Here is a 20,500-nt window from a genome sequence, read left to right as displayed (position 1 = left end):
AGGTATTAAATGTTCAAAATTATAACAGTATAATATATAGATACAATAATATAATATATAATATAAATTGTAAAAGACTATTGACTGTCCCATAGTTTAGAGAAGAAAAAAAGGTTAACGTTGTTAATTTATAGTAATTTAATACACAAGCTAATCTAAATAACACTTCATAATAATTGGTAATCATCGTCTACATTTTTGTGAGACCTGTAAACACTCCAGTCAAGAATACTTGTGAGAGAAAGGAAAAGCACAACGCTCTGAGGTCAGCTGTCAGTTCACTTTGCTATCTTAGAAGTGAACTGTCAGTCAGCACTGTTCATATGATGCAACTCCTCCCCTTCTGACTCTGTCAGTGTACACTGTGCACTATAAAGCAAAGCAGGTGGCATTTTATGATAATCAAGTTAAGAACCAAACATTACGTAGCAAAATTTCTGTGAGAAGTCACTAATGGCTGACTCTGTGAATCATGAGGTGCAAATACATGAAATCTGTTCTAGAGTGGCCACTGACACTGCAGCAGAAATTACATATTAAAAGGCAGAGACAGAATCCTGAACTCTGTGACCTTTGTGTGGGCCACTTCATACCAGGAACATCCCACAAGACCAGCCATTATGGAGATGCTTTGACCCAGTCAAACTGACTTTACACTTGTGTAATACATTTCATCACTTGAAAGCTGCTAATGTAACAAGGCAATAAATGTCACAAGTTTTAAAGTACACTGTGTAATGTAATCAAACTGTTTACCAGAAGGAAAGTGTGATTTTTTTTTAGCCGAAGATTAGCTGGCATAATGCTAGCTTATAACCAGCTGCTGATTAGCTGACTTGTTGTCAGCTGTCCAGAGACAAGAGGGTCGCATGTCAAATCTGCTGACAATGAGCACTGTGACAATATCGAGAATAAATGAGTGTTTATGGATGTGACTGACTCCAGTCCAGTTGAGAAGAAGAGGAAGAGAATGAGGTGGAAGAAAAACGTTTCTCAACTTCCAGACGGCGGCTGAAGCAACTACAAATAAGAGTGAAGGATACCGTTGATTGGCATATGACCTGCTACGTAACACATTAGAGGGTCACCTAGGGAACCAGCTTCAAAGCGACATGCGTGTGGACGCATCTTAACCCTCGCCTGTGACCATAACCCTAACCCCAAATTTTGCCCAAATCCCAACAGTGGGCAGCAATAATAATCCTTGTACAATAGCATACTGGTTACTACCTGCAAACAAACCATGGCAAAACTAACCAGTCAGATCAAAATCAAGATAGTCTGCTAAGAAATGAGTCTGTCAAATGCATTACAGCAGTTTAGTTTGCTAAGCATCGACACACAACCATTGACTTCATACATCCTACAAGATTCTCTTTAGAGGAGAAAAGAAGATAAATAGGAAGACAGAATGAACAGAAGTAAATACAAAAAAGGCACACATGAGTACGTTTAGAGGTCAGTGTGCATGTGTTCACTCCCAGTACTAACCAGCAGGCCCTTTGGCTGTTTACTCTCCATTAATGTGCCAAGAAATTCACTCAATCTTAATCAAAAATCTGTCACCTCTTCCCTGATAAAAACTCTCAATTTAAAAACACACAAACAAACAGGGAATGGGTGGACAGAATGATAAAACTATCATTACCGTTTTCATCATCTTTTTTTTTTTTTTGAAATTGCTTTTGTGTCAACTGTTTTATCCAGTGCGTGAAGCTCTGGCCATGCCTTTAATGGGTCACGGAGTCTGTCCCACTAAAGTATGTGAAGGTAAAAGAAGTAACCAGACCAACGGTGGCTTAAAGGAGATGCCGCCTTGTGGCAAAGACAAAATGTTGCATTTCATAGTAAAGAGTAGAAGAACCTCAAGGGTTTGTGGGGCAATTAGTTAATTAACTAGTTCTCTTCTCTTCTCCAAATAATTCTTCAAAGGTCAAACATTTACTTGATGAACTGGTTAGCTGATCAATATACAAACTACTGACGACAATCAAAACCAAATAACAATTTAGTTATTTTGTCAGTCACTTTGTTGGTTCCACATACACAAATAGGAGGACCTGCTGCTTCTCTTGAGTTTTATTTCTTAGTTGGGCTGGGTGACATTTCAAATCCATCTAAGACACCTGGAGGAAAGTTCAAAAATGGATAAACATGCTCTGATTAATCTTTTTTTTTCCCTTTATAAAAACTTAAAAACAACTGCTCAGATATTCTTCATATTCCTCAGATAGCTTGTATTCTTCCCTGAATCCACACTCAATGAGCTATTATTTTTCATTTTAAAAGTATTGAATACATAATGAAAGACCATTCACATTGTTTTTGCAATGCAGACTTCAGGCTATATGACGCATACCCTAATTTTAGGTGAGCAAAAAGATCCTTTCAATTTTCAGTAAAGATCAAAAACTAAAAACCACAACACATTTGAGTAAAAAAGGCATTTTCAGTTGTTTGTCATTAAAGTATATAAAATGCCTTAGACCTTAAAATTAAGCTTAAAAAAAAGGAGAAAGAAAGAAGGAAACTGAGTAACATCAGTGGTTGCTGGCTACATTACAAGCCATAAAAATAAGCTGTATTGGCTAATTCGCTACCATACTTAATCCATTATCACAGCTCAGTTTTCCTAAAATTATTTTTTTAAAAAACATAATAAAGAAAAAATTATGAATAAAAATAAACTTGGGCAGTTGGAGATATGGTTGGAGTCACGGTCATTAATATACTTCACTACAATCATTAAGGTAATTCGAGTGTTCGGCATATTTGCATTGTTGAAAACAAATTGTTCTGCGACTGCGCCTGAATAAATAAACAGCTTAAACAGTTCACGTTTAAAAGCTCAGAACTTAACACCAACTATAATGGATTTTTTTTTTTTAAATAGGCTGTGACTGGCTGGGAAATAACAATTACTTATTTCACTTTTGTGAAAACTTGATGCAAAAAAATTCTTTCACCGAGCTATAATGTTAGCATCCTTTTAATCCTGCCTAGTTATGGTGGTGGTGTGTGCATGTGTGTGATTTGTGTGGTGAGAGACTGAGCATGATAACGTCGGGAATTACACACATCAAGAAATCAATATTACAGGGAGGTCTTCTCAAGAACTGCAGAGCAAGGGGGGGGGGGAGCAAGACAGACAGATGGAGGAGTCATGTGACACCCGGTGGCCAATTAGCAGGACAGAGGCGTAAAGGCGAGATTAAGAATTCAATGCTGGCCTTGCAAGTCTACCTGGCTACTGTGTTCACTGAGTGTTTAGAGTCAAATTACCGCATTGGGTGATGTTTGAAAGGTCATGTTTGAAGGCATGAATACTTCTCTGTGTTTGAGAGTGCGTGGCTGATCGCCAGGTACCTTGGTTAACAGCAGCACCCGCTTCTGCAGTCGACGGACAAGAGCGTCCTGTGCCTCTCTCTTCTTTTGCTCCTCCAGAGTCTTGCTGTGCTGCTGGGTCAGCTCTGCACGAAGCTCAGACTGTGAACGCTCCACACTCCTCACACTGACAGAGCAGAATAAATGAATTGGTGGGAAGCAATTTTTATGTGTGCGCGTGCGTACGTATGTGTGTGTTTGTTAATAACAGGGGAGAGAGAGGGGAGAGAAAGAAGGAAAGAGGTTGATTAGTGCAGAACAGTCTGACAATTTGAGAAAGGCAATTTATAGTCAATTTATAATAAGACTCACAGACGACTTACCTGACTGACACCAAAAAAATCCCAGACAAGGGTCCAGAAATTATTTTCAGCAGAGATTTGTGCCAGGTCTGATCAATAGGACAATAATTATGCCGAAGGGCAATAATTACACCACAAGCTCCCATCACCATCCCCTCCCACACCCACGACTCTCCCATTCTGCTGTTTCTAATACTTCATAATGAGCCCAATACGCTCAGCAGAAGAGGAACGCTTGTTAGCTAATGAAAGCTTTCTTAGCTGGACTGAGTTGCAGCACGAATATACCAGAGCACGCGTGTGCAGCCCTCCCTATAGACATCACCTCTGTCTAAACAGGACAAGTTTAATTAGTGAATTCCTTCTCTCGCACTCACAATCTCTCACACGTACACACACTCACACACCAGTGGTTACTGTCAGGAGTGCTATCAGAATCAGGACCAGTTTAATTAACTTTGTGACAATTAAGGACTTCTCAGAGATATGCTCTAATAGATACATGAGGGGAAGAGAGGCATGCAAGCAGACAGAATGAGAGAAATAGGTCTGAAGAGAGAGAAAGGGATTTTGTGTGCGAGCGAGTGCGTGTGTGTGTGTGTGTGTGTGTGTGTGTATTACCGGCTGTTGAGTGTGTAGTTCTGCTCTTTCAGAGCAATTTCTCTCTGCTGGATCTGAATCACCTCCCTGGACAGATCCTCGGGTTTCCTACAGACAAGACACAGCACAGAACAGTTAGCATACAGATGTGTACACACACTTACTCCCGCAATGAAAAATTGATACGACTGAGAAAGCAGAAAGGACAGAATAGATGAACACGACGGCATTTCCACAGTCTTTTGTTTGCCAGTCAGTAGGGAGCTCAGAAATAAAATGACACGAGGAGCAGGGGGGGAGATGAGAGGAGGACAGTGGGGTAAATACTGGTCACTGCTCTACAAAACAAACTCACTCGGTGGAAGAGACTGACGGGTTACAAAACAGACGGTGAAAAGGCAGCAATGCATGTGCCACATATGTGTTTAAAAGCCAACATCTCACCTCTTGTGAAATGGGCTTAAGATTGGGCAATTTTGCTCCACAGCACTTTTAGTGCAAAACTAGAGACTTTCAGAGGATGTAGCTTACTCTTCAGAGCAACTGAAGATTACCAGCTTAAGCAATTCAACCAACAAACCTGGAAATATCAACAGATGGAGGCTAGTTGCTTTTCCTCAATGAAATCAATCTGCTTTACATGTTTCACATACTAGAACCAAGAGACCTGACCTGGGCTTGTGTGCCATGATTAGGCAATCTACTGACAAATTAGGGATATGAACAGAAAAGGCTGAGAAGGCAGATTAAGGGTGTACTCACACAATTGCTTTGTACCATGCCCAAGCTTGACTGTCCGCCCTCTCCCCTCGCCTGCTGGCCTGCGCTAACACTTAACGATCCGGGGCCAGAGTACACTTCAGTTGCTCAGCATCTTATCCCCTGCTTACTCTCTCTCCCTCTTTCAGGCAGACACTTGCTTTTGAAACGCATTCTTGCACAACAAATGAGGTTCATGATTTTATGTGCTTTAGTTGTAACCTTTTTTTTTTAAGCAATAACACGTTGTCCTCACGTACCTTATAGATTTGTTAATTAGTTAGCACGGTGATTTTCACGAGAGAGGGTGTTAGTGAGGAAGTGTTACACGGTTAGTGATTACACTACAACGTGTACCCTGTATGAGTCCAACTGAACCGTGCCTGGGCTCACCTCCTAAAAAGTGGGCCAAGGCTTGATGTGCTTAACTGAAACGGTCACACTAGTTAAACATAATGGACTTTGGGGGTCAAATGTGCTTTGACGCACTACGGATTCCCTACTGTGAGTGCACACCAACTTCAAGGCAGACAAGAGTATTCCATGTGAAAACTGGATGGTGAGGATTTATTACAAACAGCATTTCAAGCTCAAAAAACTTCAGACAAATATAAAATGTACATGAAAACTGGAGGCAATGACAACGATCATTTAGAGCCTATAATGTCTTAAATGTAAGTATGATGAAAATAACACAAAGACTACCTGCATACACATTCACATACACACGCATATCCATTTTCTTCCGCTTACCCATGTTAGGGTCCCGGCTGTTGAGGGACAAGACTCGTGTGCACCCTGGGCATGTTGCCACTCTGTCACAGGACTAGCACAGAGAGACAGTCAACCATTCACAACTATGCTCAATTTAGAATCACCAATTAACCTAACATGCACGTCTTTGGACTATGGGAGGAAGCCAGAGCCCAGAGGGGAAGGCACAGGGAGAACATGCACGCTGCACACAGAAGGGCCCCAGCTGGCCGAAGGGGATCTGAATCCAAGATCTCTTTGCTGTGAGGCAACATTGCTCACCACCACACCAAATTTATACTCACGTGTTCATATTGACCTCAGCAACATTACAGGTGCTGGAACAGGAGCCAGAGAAAGAATGAATCTTTTTTTCTTTTTTTCAAGGTCATGATGTGAACACAAATAAGTCACAGCCTCGAGCAGTCATCTCGTCTCTCATCCACAGGTACTGTGTGTGTTGTTTTATATATTTTACATATGAAGCTGGTGCTGGATTATCCACTCAGTGCCTGATTCATACTACTGCATTAAGTCCATTTAAGAAAAACAAACAAAAAAAAAAAAACATACGGTAGCGTGCTAAAGTTGCCTCTGTTACTGCAGTTGTGAGATTTAGGTGGCCTATGCTAGAACTTGTTTCTAATGAAAAATTATCATTACTTACTGTTGGAGAGATGTTAAGAAAAAACTGCATTTGACCATCCTTTGCAAACTACCCATGTCTGAAGACAAATACTGTCAATTCTGGGAGATCTAATAAACTGACATCACCTCCCATCTAAGTTTTTAGTTTTTAGGTTCTTACTCTTTTAATCTCATGGAGCAGCGTTAACTGATATTACACTGTGTAATGATGGTTAGTAATAAATGCATAGATTTTTACCAATTGAAGCAACACTGACTCTTGAAGATAGGATGCGAGCCTTTTCATTCTGAGGGTTTCAGAGTACAGCTGCTTCTCCTCTACACTGAAAGGAGCCAGGTGATGTGGTTGATAAGGACGCCTCGTGGGCGCCTTCTAGGTGAAGTATTTTGGGAATGTCCTGCAAAGAGGATGCAGACCCAGGACATATTGGAGAGATTATATCTCTCACCTGGCTTGGGTAACACCAGAGAAGAGCTGGAAGTGGGCAGGGAGAAGGAGGTCTGGGCATGTTTGCTTGGACTGCTGACCTCACAACTCAGACATGGTTAAGCAGTGCAAAATGAATGAATGGCGCTTATGACAACCACTGTAAGTGATCGGTGATTACTGCATCCCCAAACGCTAGCTATAGTGCTTATTATATGAATAAACTAGCTGCTTTATTCAGACCATGGTAAACTCATTTTCCATGGTCTGAACTCAAATCTGAAATTCTTTTGCAAATCCTGAATGCCTTCAGGCCAAAGAGGAGATACAGTATCTTCCTTGTTATCAGCACACAATTCAAAAGCAAGCGTCCATGATGGAATGCATTATTGTACAAGGCATGCGAAACGGTCTCATCCCAAGGGACCTTTAATGCTGAGCACATTTTCATTGCAGCACATTTTCACAATTGAACTGTTATAACTGAATGTAACTCCTGCACATTGTCTACCTTAAAACATAAATTACAATGTTTGAGTCTAATCAACCTTTATCAGGTACAAAAGTAATGTCCACACACACACAATTTTAATCATCCATTTGATGTCTTTTTTTGTCATATTTCTGCTATATTAATCATTTATGGCAGCGGTCCCCAACCCCCGGGCCTTGGACCGGTACCGGTCCGTGAGTCGTTTGGTACCGGGCCGCGAGAGTTGAGGCTCAGGTGTGAAATGTATAGTTTTCAGGGTTTTTATCGGTTTTCAGCGTTATTTTGTTATCGTTTTTATCGTTTACTCGGTTTTCCTGGGTCTTTTCACGTGTGTTATGAATAAATCTTCTTTTTTTCGGTACCGGTACTAGTTTTATTTTGTTGTATTTATCCGCGACACCTTAAAGGCCGGTCCATGAAAATATTGTCGGGCATAAACCGGTCCGTGGCGCAAAAAAGGTTGGGGACCGCTGATTTATGGGATATGTTAATCATCCCTTTTGGTATTGCAGCTATAGTTAACAATTTTTGAAGTGATATCCATGCAAGTTGGATATCACTTCATGGTTATCACAACTATTATACATGTACATGCGAGTATGTATACGTACATAGACGTTGCCTTTGCACCTGGTGAAAGGCAGTCGGACTGAAACTTCATCATTTAATAAAGGCATAATCTGTAAGCGAGACACTGTGTGGGGGTTATGTTCAGCCGTTATGTGGAACTTTTTCTAGGAAAGTGGGTTGTACCACTTAACATTTATCTAGGCGTGACTTCAGGTATGGAAATAAACTCATGACTAAAATACGACTTTGTGAATTATAAGCTGGAATGGCCTTGGTATCCCAAGTAGATAATTCAACATTGCCCTGAGCACAGAGGGATGAGCCTTTTCCTGAACTCACACAAGCAGATATTTTTCTGTCCTCTGCCTTTTGTTTGTTTTGTTTTGCAGGTCATGAGTCAGTCATCTTGGATGCTGTTGAAAACAATGTGATGGTTGCATATTATTGGGTGCAATGTTGTGAACAACTATGGGGTGTAACCTGGTCTACAAAATGAACTGTCAGATTAGCGAGTCTTGCTTACAAAACGCACATAAGTGAATCGGGAAACGTGGCCAAAAGTAAAATTTAGTCCAAAGCCCAGATATCAAACATAACTATAGTAGCAAATAGTCCAATTTGTCCCACTGGATGGATGCGAATGAGCCTTTGTGATTTTATTCACCATAGCCATTTGCTTTTCAATTGTTAAGTAAGAACTGGGAGTAAGAAATGTTAAAATCATAATAAATATAACTGAGAACACTGTGACTTTCTGTGTTTGGCTTTATTATGGTAAGACCTACAGTTGGACATTACTTTATGACCACAACATGCATTTTTTGAGCAATATACTACTCAACTCAATACATGGAAATAACACTGGAAGCTGAGTTACTAGAGTAACTAATGAGAGATCAGCTATTATATATACATCCAGCATCCAGACACCCATCCCATTTTAGGCCAGGTTATTTGTAAGATACACACTTTCTTGATGTAATTTTTGTGGAATTGTAAGAAAAAAACCCTAATTATTAGTATATTAGCTGTGTGAAAATTTTTACGTCAAATATGTAGCATGGTCTTAATGCATTCACAAGATTTTTAGGAAACTTGACCTCTGACCTCGACAAAATTCACTCCAGAACTTATACAAGATTTGTAGTAAATGCACCCATGGTATTAATTTGAAAATCTTACGCTGTGTCGTTCTTGAGTTATATAAAGTCGGTCACCCTCTTTGCTGGGTGATGACAATCCCCAAACCTTTCATGCATGAAATTTAGCATGTTGGCACATAGAACGGTATCACCGTGCTAATTTTAACTCCTCTATAACCAGCGTAGGTGGAATCAACTGGCCGATTTTGATGTACTTGATGAACTTCTCTCTCTTTCAGTATGATTATGTATTCCTGAAATGGATCTGTACACATTTTTAGCCCATCTAAACCAACAACAACAACAACAACAACAACAACAATGTAAAGTGAAACAGTGTCCAGGAGTTGTACTGTAATTTCTCCAGAAATTGTTATCAAAGTTAACAAAACTCTTATTGGTTTTATTTAATTGGGAGTAATATTTAGCATAAAAATCCAGCAATTTATGAACACTGGGTAGCATTCCAACTAAACGTTTTTCACTGGTGGATCATGGACACATGAAAGCTAAAATAAAGTCTTAATCCACAGGGAACAGCATCAGGTTTGTATGGCCTTCAATGTGGCATCAAGATTCAGCATACACACAAACACTACCATGAAGTAGTTAATTCAATTTAATACACCATCTATCACACAAAAACCAGTCTGGGACTTACATGCACAAAATAGCTGCAGTTCTTTCTGTAGCTTGTGAAAGTTTCAATAATAAGGGGGGGAAAAAAACATTTTCTGGAAGACCTTTCAATATATTTTAATCATTCAGCTGTCCTTCAATGGCAAGACCAGAAGCACTTCCAGCAACCAGTCAAGTTGCACAAATTCAGTATCCAACTAGAAATGACAAAAAGAACGTGTGACCTTTTGGTGTAAAAATGTCATTATCTGATCATTTTTATCATATATGTCATTTTCCAGATATTTAGAGATTCTTGAATTAGGGCCAAATCAAGTCTTGAACTTTAAACACACAAAATTCTAATCACTTCATCCTCCAGTCAAAGTGAAACTTTCGAGCAATATCATGTAAAGAAAGCGACAGACAAATCCAAAACTTAAATGCCTCCAGCCCCAGCTGTCGCCAGCGTGGAGGCATAAAGATATTTTCATCTTCTATTTCTTCCAATTTTATTTTCAATTGTCATCCCCACTGGCACGCACATAACCAAGCACAATGTTATCATCTCACATAACAGAAGGAAAGAAAATAACTTCTAGCAACCAGCCAGCTGCTAGCAAATCCAGGCTGCAGCTTTAAGGCTTGCGTCTACTTCTCAACACATTTATTGTTCTTAGGAGTTTTCTCTTTTCCCTTTAAGTTATTTCTTCCTAGCAAAAGACCAACATTATTTGTAAGAATTAAATCTCAGGGTGATGGAGGTCAACTCTTCAAGTACAGTAAATTACATTTATTCAATCCTCAGTCACAACTCAGCTACATACTCTTCATATCCTGATATATCTTGTGAGAGAAAATGTTTATTATGTATAAATATAAATTATATTTAGCTTTAAGTAACGCAAGATGACAAAACAAACCATAGAAAAATCAACAATGAAAATCCAAACTTTAGTGTCAAAGCACAGAAGCCCTTATGAGCCATTTCATATTTAATGACAGAACAACAACCGCCCTAAACAAGCAGCTTCGACTTCATGTCAGCATTAATTCAGGCACTGTTACATTACTGACGGCCCTGAGATATGATCATTATTCTGTCACTGCAGTGCCATCAATTCTCCTTTCTTCTGAAAGCTCCTGATCATTCTTAACCGCAAAAAGAATATGACATATATCCAATTCACTTTCACTTACTTTGTGATTCTTAAACTTCTTCATAAAAACTTTGACAATTATATACCTGACAAGACTCCAAGCAGTAAAATGCTGAAATAATGACTGTTTAATAGCCTACAAGGCAATCACAATATCCCACTTATGCACAAATCCACATCAATAGTAATTTTCGCACAGCACTGATGCACCGAGTGCAATAAAGGTGAACAAATTGCTGAATGAAACACACTTACTTCCACCTGCCTCTACGTCGCACACACTGTGACAAGAAAATAACATCTTGACCGCCTTGACAGTTTATTTTGGGCTTTTATTAAACACCAGAATAACAGCTTTAAGGAGTTTCTAAAGGTGACTGCGATGCCATTTTGATCATCAGGAGCTAAACATATGTGTGCAACATTAATATTTTGCACTTTTACATCAGCATCACACATGAAGCCAATAACAGAACTATGAGATTCCCCTTATCCAGTGGATTTTGAGGAAGTAAATTACAACAATTTACTTTAAATATCTCAAATTTTAAGGATTCAAAATGTTACATAACACATTACATATGACTAAAATTGAGCCTTACAGAAATATTGATTTCACTTAATTTCATAGTTTATTAGATGGCAGTTTTTACTTTTCCCTCCCATTTTCACCCCATACACTTTAAAAAACAAAAAAAACAACACACATCCTCACACACTTTTCATTAAGCGCTGTGTTTACCTCACAGTCAACGTTAATCACAAAAGAAAGAAAAACACGGTGCGCATGTGTGCGTGCATGCATGCCATCGGCAGGTCTGCAGTGTTTATAATGTGTCAGATCAGCTTCATTGCTCACGAGGAAACATGCAATCATTCTCTCATTACCAGCTTTGAGTGAATGCATTGAGACTCATTTGGTGCACTCACAAGCAGGTACCAAACAGACATCTATACACAATGGTGGAATCAATCCACAATGATGAGGCACATTTGTATGGAGTGACCACAGCTCCACCTAGTGGCACTTTATACATGATTAAAAACAGGAAAAAAAAGAAAAAAGAAAAAGAAAGAAATACACAAATGTCTATTTAAATATTTTTCTTTGCGATTCAAACGTACACACTTTGAAATAGTGTCTGACCTTATGTTGAGTCCAGTAGATTGCCCAAGGTTCTCCCAGGCGTGGAGCTTCTCTGTGAGCCTCTAAGTTTTAATGACACCAAAGCAAATAACTGTTTTTGAGTACAGGAAAAGTTGATGCTGATATAATACAGTCAACAGCAGAAGAAAAAGAATACTTTTATGCAGCATGAAGCCTTGCAAATATGGCATCTTTACATCCCACAGCAGTATAAATACATTATTTTCTTCTCTTATTATTGTACATATTTTATAATTCACCAATTATCTCTGACAATAGCTTTTTAGAAAGTAATGACTGAAATGTTTACTCAAGTTGCCTACACACAGGAAGTCAGTCTTTTGTCAAGCATCACCTTGAAGCTGACGCTGAATGCTAGTGGACATTCCCATATTTGCTACCAGCTTATATGTTAATCAACTGTATTCTTCACTCTCATTGGTAGCCACCTCAGTTGCTCACGTGAAGCTGAGAATAGTTTATCGCAAGTCCCGCCCACTTCAGCAGCACTTTTTTCACCTGTAGTTGCTTTCTATGGTCTGTTGCCACCATATCACTACGAACTGCTTCCAGTGTGTATAGGGCTTTTTGGAGGATATTCTAAGCTTAGATTATTAATTTAAAAAATATTTGATAGTAAATTCTAAAAGTTAAACTTCAAAGTTTGCAAAAACAAACAGAGGACAGGGAGTCACAAAAACCTTCACAAGGATGCAGCCAGAGTCATTAATCTATCTAAAAATGTCTCACTGAAGCTTTGCTTATTACTTAATTCTCTTAATATCTATATTTCTAACTGCCCACACTTTTACCTCTTTTTCCAGTTCCATGTTGATCAGCTCTTCTTTGGTTTTCTCCATCCTCTCCAGCTTCTTCCGCAGACCCTCCACCTCCTCTTTCAACAGGCTGCAATTTTCTCTGCTCTCCCTGGACAGAACAGAGACAAAAAAAGGTAAATTAAACTGATAGCTCAGTGTCTAATGAGCTACAGTCACACTCGGATGCAATTTTGAAACCCGTTTTCAAATATATTAAGATTACAGTGACTGACGACAAATGCACGTAACAATGTACCAACTGTGCATTACAGCTATAATACACTGCTCTCACTAGTTTTCAAGTTTTCTTTACTTTAGTCACACTTGTTGGATTAGGGTGACTTTTCTGTGAACTCTACTTGAGAAACGTCTGATATGTTTTGGCCATGTTATTACCCACTTCAATCAACAACACTATTTTTGCCCAGCTCACATTGTTTACACCAGGGAGCTGATTATGCTGACACAAGCCGGTAGAAATTAGGGGGGAAAAAATGCAAAGGTTGCAGAGGAGGAAAGAATAAGGGAAAAGAGCTCGGTCCAGACAACAGAGACTGATTAGGAGATAAAAGAAGAATTTTCCTTCTATTGTTTCAGGCAATGTGAAACAAGAATCTCCCCACAGTTTGAGGACTTCCCAACCATCGGAGACCAGACAATGGACTCGCCTTGGAAGATCAGACCAAATCCTGATTGATCCACCTGGTCTTTCTTTTCAGTCACATTTCCCAGGCTAAACCTGCAATACTTGCTCCTCTTGCTATCCAGCACCAGAAATACTCAGTAATATGAACAAGTACTTATTGAGATTACATTCATGTATGCCAGTTGACTGTTGGCCCTGAGATGTTAAGCAGGATTTCTCAGTAAATGGCAGCCCCTTGCCCCCCAGTCACCCTCTGTCTCAGAACATGTAAACAAGGAGTGCAGTGCAGCTCTGCAGTATTCCATTTAAGTCTTGCCAGAGTAATCTTAGTGTGATGACCCATTCCATTATGCACATCCCTTCCTTGTTTTCCTTACTGATTTTTTATGAGAGATGGGGAGAGTGTGAGGAGCATGTCCCCCACCACACACACCCTCCCCACACTACTGATATAACATTCCACTTAAAAAAATAAAAATAAACAAATAAAAATTATTTAAAAAAATAAAATAATTGGCTAATTAGCTTTGTTCCTGTTCAGGACAGTTACACACACACAAACACTCGACCAGAAAATACTGCTTTCTGCATAAGTGTGTGAAGGTTTATCTGCAAGGACAGATAGCTGCAAAACACTGGCACACTTTGCAAGCTAATGTGAATGTGTATGCACAGCACAAAGTGTCACAAATTTCAGCAGCATTTAAAATGCAACTTGATTGTCTGAGTACTTTTAGAAGGGTCAGTCTTTTTTTTCCCCTCCCATTTAATCGACTTATGAATAAGGAACATTCCTAGTTACAGTTATGGTATCTTCAGCAAAATTCTTAATCTGTTATCTTGAGAAAGTATGAAGAGTTTCATGCTTTAAATTGAGATTTCTGTAATACAACAGAAAGGATAAGTGGATAAACACACCAACTGCTAAATTTCTCCACTTAGTCTGACAAGCTGTTTGGCTGTTACTTGACAAATGGATCTTCTGTTATCCGACTTAATCTTTCAAAGTGCTTGTATGCTCATTAATGCCCAATAGCATCCAAACTACGTGGTACAAACAGAATCAACCTAAACATATAGTGTAAGGTTTTAGAGACGACACAGGCACAAACACATATTACAAATACCAAAAACACTTGTTAAAGAAAAGAGAGCTTGTGGTATATGTGTGTGAAACTTGAACGGTCCCTCCACTACAATGTAAAGAATTTACATGTTAAGGAAACTTCAAAAATGTATTTAACCTGAGGTAGGCATTATCATCTCTGAGGCGCTTCAGCTCCTTTTCCAGATCTGGAACTCTGGCCACCTCTGACTTTACAGTCTTCACAATGGCAAAGTCCTGCTCCTGGAACACAAGCCGCCTTTCCAACTCCTGCCAAATTAGAAAGTGAGAAATTCACCAGTAATACAGTTTTCAGATTAATGACACACTTTATGGAAGCAAATACCTGTAACAAACAAGCAAACACACACACACACACACACACCTGTATTAATGTAAATATCTAATCAGCCAATCATGTGGCAACGACTCAGCAATCTTTTATTGTCCAAAAGTGGACAACAGAAGATTAGTAAAAAATGTTGCCTGATCGATGTCGAGCTGATCTGAGTGGGTACTAATGGAAAAAGGGCTTTAGTACCAACTAAGCATCATTTAAACCTACACCCTACCTGACGATTGTAGCTGACCATGTCCATCTCTTTATGAACACAGTGTACCCAACTTCTGATGGCTGCTTCCGGCAAGATCATGTGACATGTCACAAGACTCCAAATCACCTCAAACTGGTTTCTTGAACATGACAGTGAACTCACTGTACTCCACAGTCCCCAGATCTCAGTCCAACAGACAGACAAATCTGCAGCAACTGTGTAATGCCATCATGTTAATATGAACCAAAATCTGTGAGGCATGTTTCCAACACCTTGTTGAATCTATGCTCTGAAAATTAAGGCTGTTCTGAAGGCAAAATGGTATGTTCGATAAGTTTATGTTATGAGGGGAAAAAATACATTTAAACTCACATTATGCAATTTGAAGGAGAAAGGTAGTTTGAACAAAAAAGCTGATATGTAGAAAATTTAACTGATATCCTGCACATGATCTTGCCTGCATTGGTTATACGTCTAAATCGTAATCATATTTAGTAGGTTTACATTCGCCGTACAGTGAGCTACATAACACTGTGTAACCACTCCGTCTACATCAGTGCAAAGACGTACAAACTGCTATTTTTAACTATTTCAACTAGTTTCTCTCCATGAACTGTGGACACTGGAATGTTCTGAACTACAGACAAATCCGTACACCATTCAAACTCTGAAGTGAAACCATAAGGAGCCCAATAGAAGCGACAGCATTTCGTACCTTAATCTTGATTATGTGATCAGAGCATGAGGACTGCGCAGCTTGGAGACTTTGGCAAAGCTGAGAGACTTCCTGATACTTCCTGATCATAACAGCAATCAAAGAAAACTGCATGGTCAGCATTTATATTAAGCAGTACAGCTCAATATTTATTAGCATGAAAAAGAGCAAAGTGTCAGTCCTTGTTTGTGTGTGTGTGTACCTTTGTTGCAAATCTAGCTTTTCCTGTAACTCCTGGTTTTCAAGCGTTTGAGCAGAAATTTTTGAGTCTTGGTTTTGAATCTTCTGCCTGAGCTCTCTGATCTCATCCTTCAAAGAGCTGATGGTCTGCAAACAGATAACAGAGGTAATCCAGCATAAGATAAGAGGCACTACCAGACTGGCAAAATAACTGTGCGTGCAAATCTACAAGCATGCGTGCACCTGGTTAGCTGTGCCAAGCTTATCATCTCGTTCCTCCAGTGTCTTGTTTAGACCCTCCAGGTTCTTCTGGAGAGCATCATTTGCTTCCTTCTGCTCTGTTAGCTTCTTATTCGCCTCTTCCGCTCTCTCCTCCAGCTTCTTTATTTGTCCCAAAAGCTCCTGGTTCCGATCCACCTCATGCTGCAACATAACAAGGTGGTGAGCTATCTGATGCTTTGTTCATGTGGTATTAAAGGAGTATATATGGCATGTACCTCCAAGTCTCGTGCGCTGTCTGAGGCTGCCTTCTCCAGTTCAAAACGAGCCCGTTTGTGGCTCAGCTCCATCTGTTTCTTTTCCTGGTCCAACTGCAGGTAGCGATTCTTGGAGTGAACCCTCTCTGCTGCTTCTAAAAGCTAAAAGAAGGATATGCTAGTAAGTGCGGAGGCTGAATGCTGGTGCTATTTTTGTTCAGCTTTTTTGCCCCCCTGTTGATGCAAACAGTTTCTGTATGTACCTCCATGCTGCGCTTGTACTGACTCTGCAGGATTCCACTCCCTGCTGAGTGTTCTGACAGCCGCTGTGGATGTTCGGGGCGGCTGATGAAGGAATTGAAGGACTTCAGGGTTGTTAAAATGGTCGTGTCGTCTTCTAAATCCATCCTGGAAGATGCAGCACACAAACGAAAGGCTCACAGTACGAGAAAAAAAAAAAAAAAGACTACACTACGGCCATGTAAAGTTTAGCTAAGCAATTCTAAAGTGCACCATTTTCATGCTTTATAACTTTACGATAAAAGTGTTAACACGTTAATGTTATATGCAGACAGGTTCCTAGCATTAACTACGTAAAAGTGCGAAGTAAGATAAAAGTGGCATTAGCTTCTTTGCTCAGCTGCACAAACACGAAAACAACTTTAGTAGCTTAACCAAAAGCAAATGTTTACGTTAGTTGCCATATTTGGCAATTATCAAGAATTATCTCAAGAAGGTATTCACTGGTTTGTTAAGAACGGTTTAAACTGCTTCACTCCTGTATCACCACAGGCTACACAAGAGTTCAGTTCACCATGACTGTTTTCTACAGCTATTCTCTCTAAGCTACGTTTAAGTAGCTAACAAATGGGCATCGCTTGTAAGAATACGTCCTCACCTCTGACCCGTTCTTGGTTTCCTTTTTTAAGGAGCGAGTTATTTGCAAATAGGTTATCTCAGTGTTGCTAACGTGTTAGCTGCTCGCTCAATACTACAGAAATCCCTCCAGTTTAGCTCGAATGGGATGTACGTAGTATCACGAGATTTGGTAACATATCGCGAGTATCAAAAGCAAACTTTTTTGGTTTTTTTTGGTTTTAATAGGAAAAACGAATAAATCGTGCACTGTTATCAGTTTGATTTAATGTTTCTTTGTTAGTTTGGTTTTTTTTCCCCTCTGATTTCTGGTTTTCTAATAATAAATACAATGACGCTTGGAAAAGCCTGGTACCTTCGGCACTATTCAGGTAGAGCTGTTTTCTTACAATTGGTATTAGACAGAATTTTACCATTTGCACAACCTCTGTCATACCACTCCTACCCTTAGAGGTCAACCACCTCCACTTTACCATATTTGTAAACCCAGGTTTAATAATAATCTTAGCGCAAATTGCATTAATAAATATGTATACTATACACTGTGTAATATGTTTGGGACTAGCGTGTTCAGCTATCACATAAACAAAAGTTATTTTGCAGTTTTACAGAGATTGGTGGGAATAATTTCATGAAGCATTCTTATCTGGCGGCAGGTTTTGGATCAGTCTGATCAGTCTGATCAATCTTGCTGGAAAAACTCAGGGAACGTGCCAGCTTCAGTGCATAAAGAGGGAAACACATCATCATGTAGCAATTTCAAATATCCAGTGGCCTTGAGGTTTCCATTGATGAAGAATGGACCCACTATCGTTGTACCCCATATACCACACCAAACCATCACTTTTGTTGGTCCAACAGTCTTGGAGGGATCCATCCAATGTGGGTTAGTGTCAGACCAATCTTCACCATTCACATAAAAGTTTGCCTCATCACTGAACAAAATCTTCTGCGTGAACTGAGGGTCCTGTTCCAATTTTTGTTTTGCCCATTCTGCAAATTCTGTGCGCCGGTCTGGGTCATCCTCGTTGAGATGCTGCAGTAGCTGGAGTTTGTAAGGGTGCCATTTGTGAGTAGCTAATATCCGCCGAAGGGATGTTCGACTAATGCCACTCTCCAGTGACATGCGGCGAGTGCTACGCTGTGGGCTCTTGCTGAATGAAGCTAGGACAGCCACTGATGTTTCTTCATTAGTGACAGTTTTCTTGCGTCCACATTTGGGCAAATCCAACACTGAACCAGTTTCACGAAACTTAGCAAGCAGTTTGCTGACTGTAACATGGGAGATGGGTGGTCTCGTAGGGTGTCTTGCATTGAAATCTGCTGCAATGACCCGGTTACTTTGCCCCCTCACCCTAAGTCACTTTTTAAAAGGCAGTAATCCTCCTCATCCTTATCATCAGACCAGAAAATAGCTGATAAATATTGCATGTGTTACTCTTTTACATTTACCTAATTAATCAGTGGGTAAATAACAGACCTGAAACAATGAATCAGTGCAACTCATGTTATTTCATGCCTCAAAATTAAAGCACAGTATTGCATTATGGGGGTTTTGTAGATTCAGCCTAATTTATAGACTAAAGAATTTGGCTAGAAGGAGCAAAACATTGACCAGTTAACCAGGTTTATAAATATGCTTGTGATGATCTACATGGCACTACTGTGCTTTTGTTAGAAATGACCAAAAATGATATAGTGTATTTACTTTTGTATCCCATTAGCCCAGCACCTGTATGTGCTTGGATTTGTGGGGCCTTACTGGCATAGTTGTTCCAACAGAGGGCAGCACTGCTATATTTATCAGTTTATATTTTACAAAGCATGGTCACTTGGTGGACACAGAGGTCTGCCTCGGCGTAAAGCCTCGTCTTTGTACAAATAATAAGCTGTGATTGGCTTTGCATTACTAGAACTCACACAAATGTGGGTATATATTGATATTGTACTTACATAGCACACTGATATGGAAATGATGCTTTTTTTTCTCTAGCATAAGGCGTATCACTCACAGGGAGGCACTAATGGCACAGCTTTACAGATGACAGCAGTGCCATGGACGATGTGAATTACAACCATTTGTGCCACAATGTCACGTCCAAAAGCATTTTAATTCATGTTTAATTAAATCGCCATAAGTCGCCTTGAACGATCCTCCTGATCCAAACAACGGTGATGCTCATTCTTGTGCATCCGGTTTGCATCTTCATTAATACTTCATTTATTCCCATGTGGAAAAAACCTCTGCACTTGACAGTCACGGCATAGCAGCTGAGAATCAACTCCAGTTCTCCTTTTGCCGTCTGAGGTCACGGCCAAGGAATTCTTTACGACTGTCCTGCATTCATGCCCTTCCTGAGTGAAGTAAAGGAAGTGAGACCTTGGGGCATTTATGTAAGAATATCTACTGCAAAACACAGGCAAGACCTTGAGAGTGCTGATCTCTGTAGTTTCAGAATACATGGATGAAAAAGACGCAGACAAGCAGCTCATAGATGGTTGGAACAAGCTGCAACGGACGCACAAGAGAATAATGACTATGCTGTCATCATCTGACAAAAGAAAAGGCTGTAATTACAAAATCACCTCTCTATCACTTGGCTGAGAGCAGAGTAGGAGCACAAAAGGTGAGGCCCGGTGCCCAGTCCATATTTATGTGAGAAAAGAGCTGGAAAACATGAAATAAAAGAGAGGAGGGTCCACGGAGGGATTTTTATGATTTTCTTTTTTTGTATGTGGGTGAGATTCAAGAGGGATTGAATGAAAGGGTGTGAATTTGTCTGAAAAGGTCAAACAGAAGACAATTCCTCTTCAGAGTGACATAAGAGCTCCCCTTTCTCTCTGTCACTGTCTCTTCCCTTTTCATCCTTTCACCCCCAAGAGAATTCAGCCTGTTTTGGTCCACTGTCTCTCCTAGCTCCCTCCTTCTCTTCCTCCCTCATCCCTTCCTTTCATGGTCCTACAATCTCCCCTCTCTCACCGGGTGAGAACACCTTTTTTTTCTCCCCCTCCCCTCCCTCCTCACTGTCTTTTTTTATCTGTCATACTCTGACTCTGTCCCTCCCCGTCTCTCTTGGGTATTCAGTCGCCGTCCTCAGCATCTCCACCTGCGTCGGTCCTCCAGCAG

At 40.0% G+C, this 20,500-nt stretch overlaps 1 protein-coding gene across 1 annotated transcript in view; it reads right to left on the bottom strand.

Annotated features, from left to right (window-relative positions):
* Positions 1-17,533, bottom strand: part of mad1l1 (mitotic arrest deficient 1 like 1) — a 62,267-nt gene extending 44,734 nt beyond the window's left edge. The window contains exons 1-11 of the mRNA XM_084931900.1: positions 17,396-17,533; positions 16,761-16,905; positions 16,519-16,659; positions 16,265-16,444; positions 16,044-16,168; positions 15,842-15,923; positions 14,712-14,842; positions 12,816-12,930; positions 12,004-12,065; positions 4,308-4,394; positions 3,367-3,511 (exon numbers count right to left, since the gene is read on the bottom strand). Of these exons, the coding sequence (XP_084788026.1) occupies positions 3,367-3,511; positions 4,308-4,394; positions 12,004-12,065; positions 12,816-12,930; positions 14,712-14,842; positions 15,842-15,923; positions 16,044-16,168; positions 16,265-16,444; positions 16,519-16,659; positions 16,761-16,904 (1,212 nt within the window). The 5' untranslated portion in view covers position 16,905; positions 17,396-17,533. The remainder of the gene's footprint in view (positions 1-3,366; positions 3,512-4,307; positions 4,395-12,003; positions 12,066-12,815; positions 12,931-14,711; positions 14,843-15,841; positions 15,924-16,043; positions 16,169-16,264; positions 16,445-16,518; positions 16,660-16,760; positions 16,906-17,395) is intronic.
* Between the last annotated feature and the right edge of the window lie 2,967 nt (positions 17,534-20,500).

Source organism: Perissodus microlepis, chromosome 6, assembly GCF_051167445.1.
Source record: "Perissodus microlepis isolate ML-2025 ecotype Zambia chromosome 6, ASM5116744v1, whole genome shotgun sequence".
In the NCBI taxonomy this organism is placed as follows: Eukaryota; Metazoa; Chordata; class Actinopteri; order Cichliformes; family Cichlidae; genus Perissodus; species Perissodus microlepis.
The sequence above is the reverse complement of the archived record's forward strand: the minus strand, read 5'-3'. Positions and strand labels throughout refer to the sequence as shown.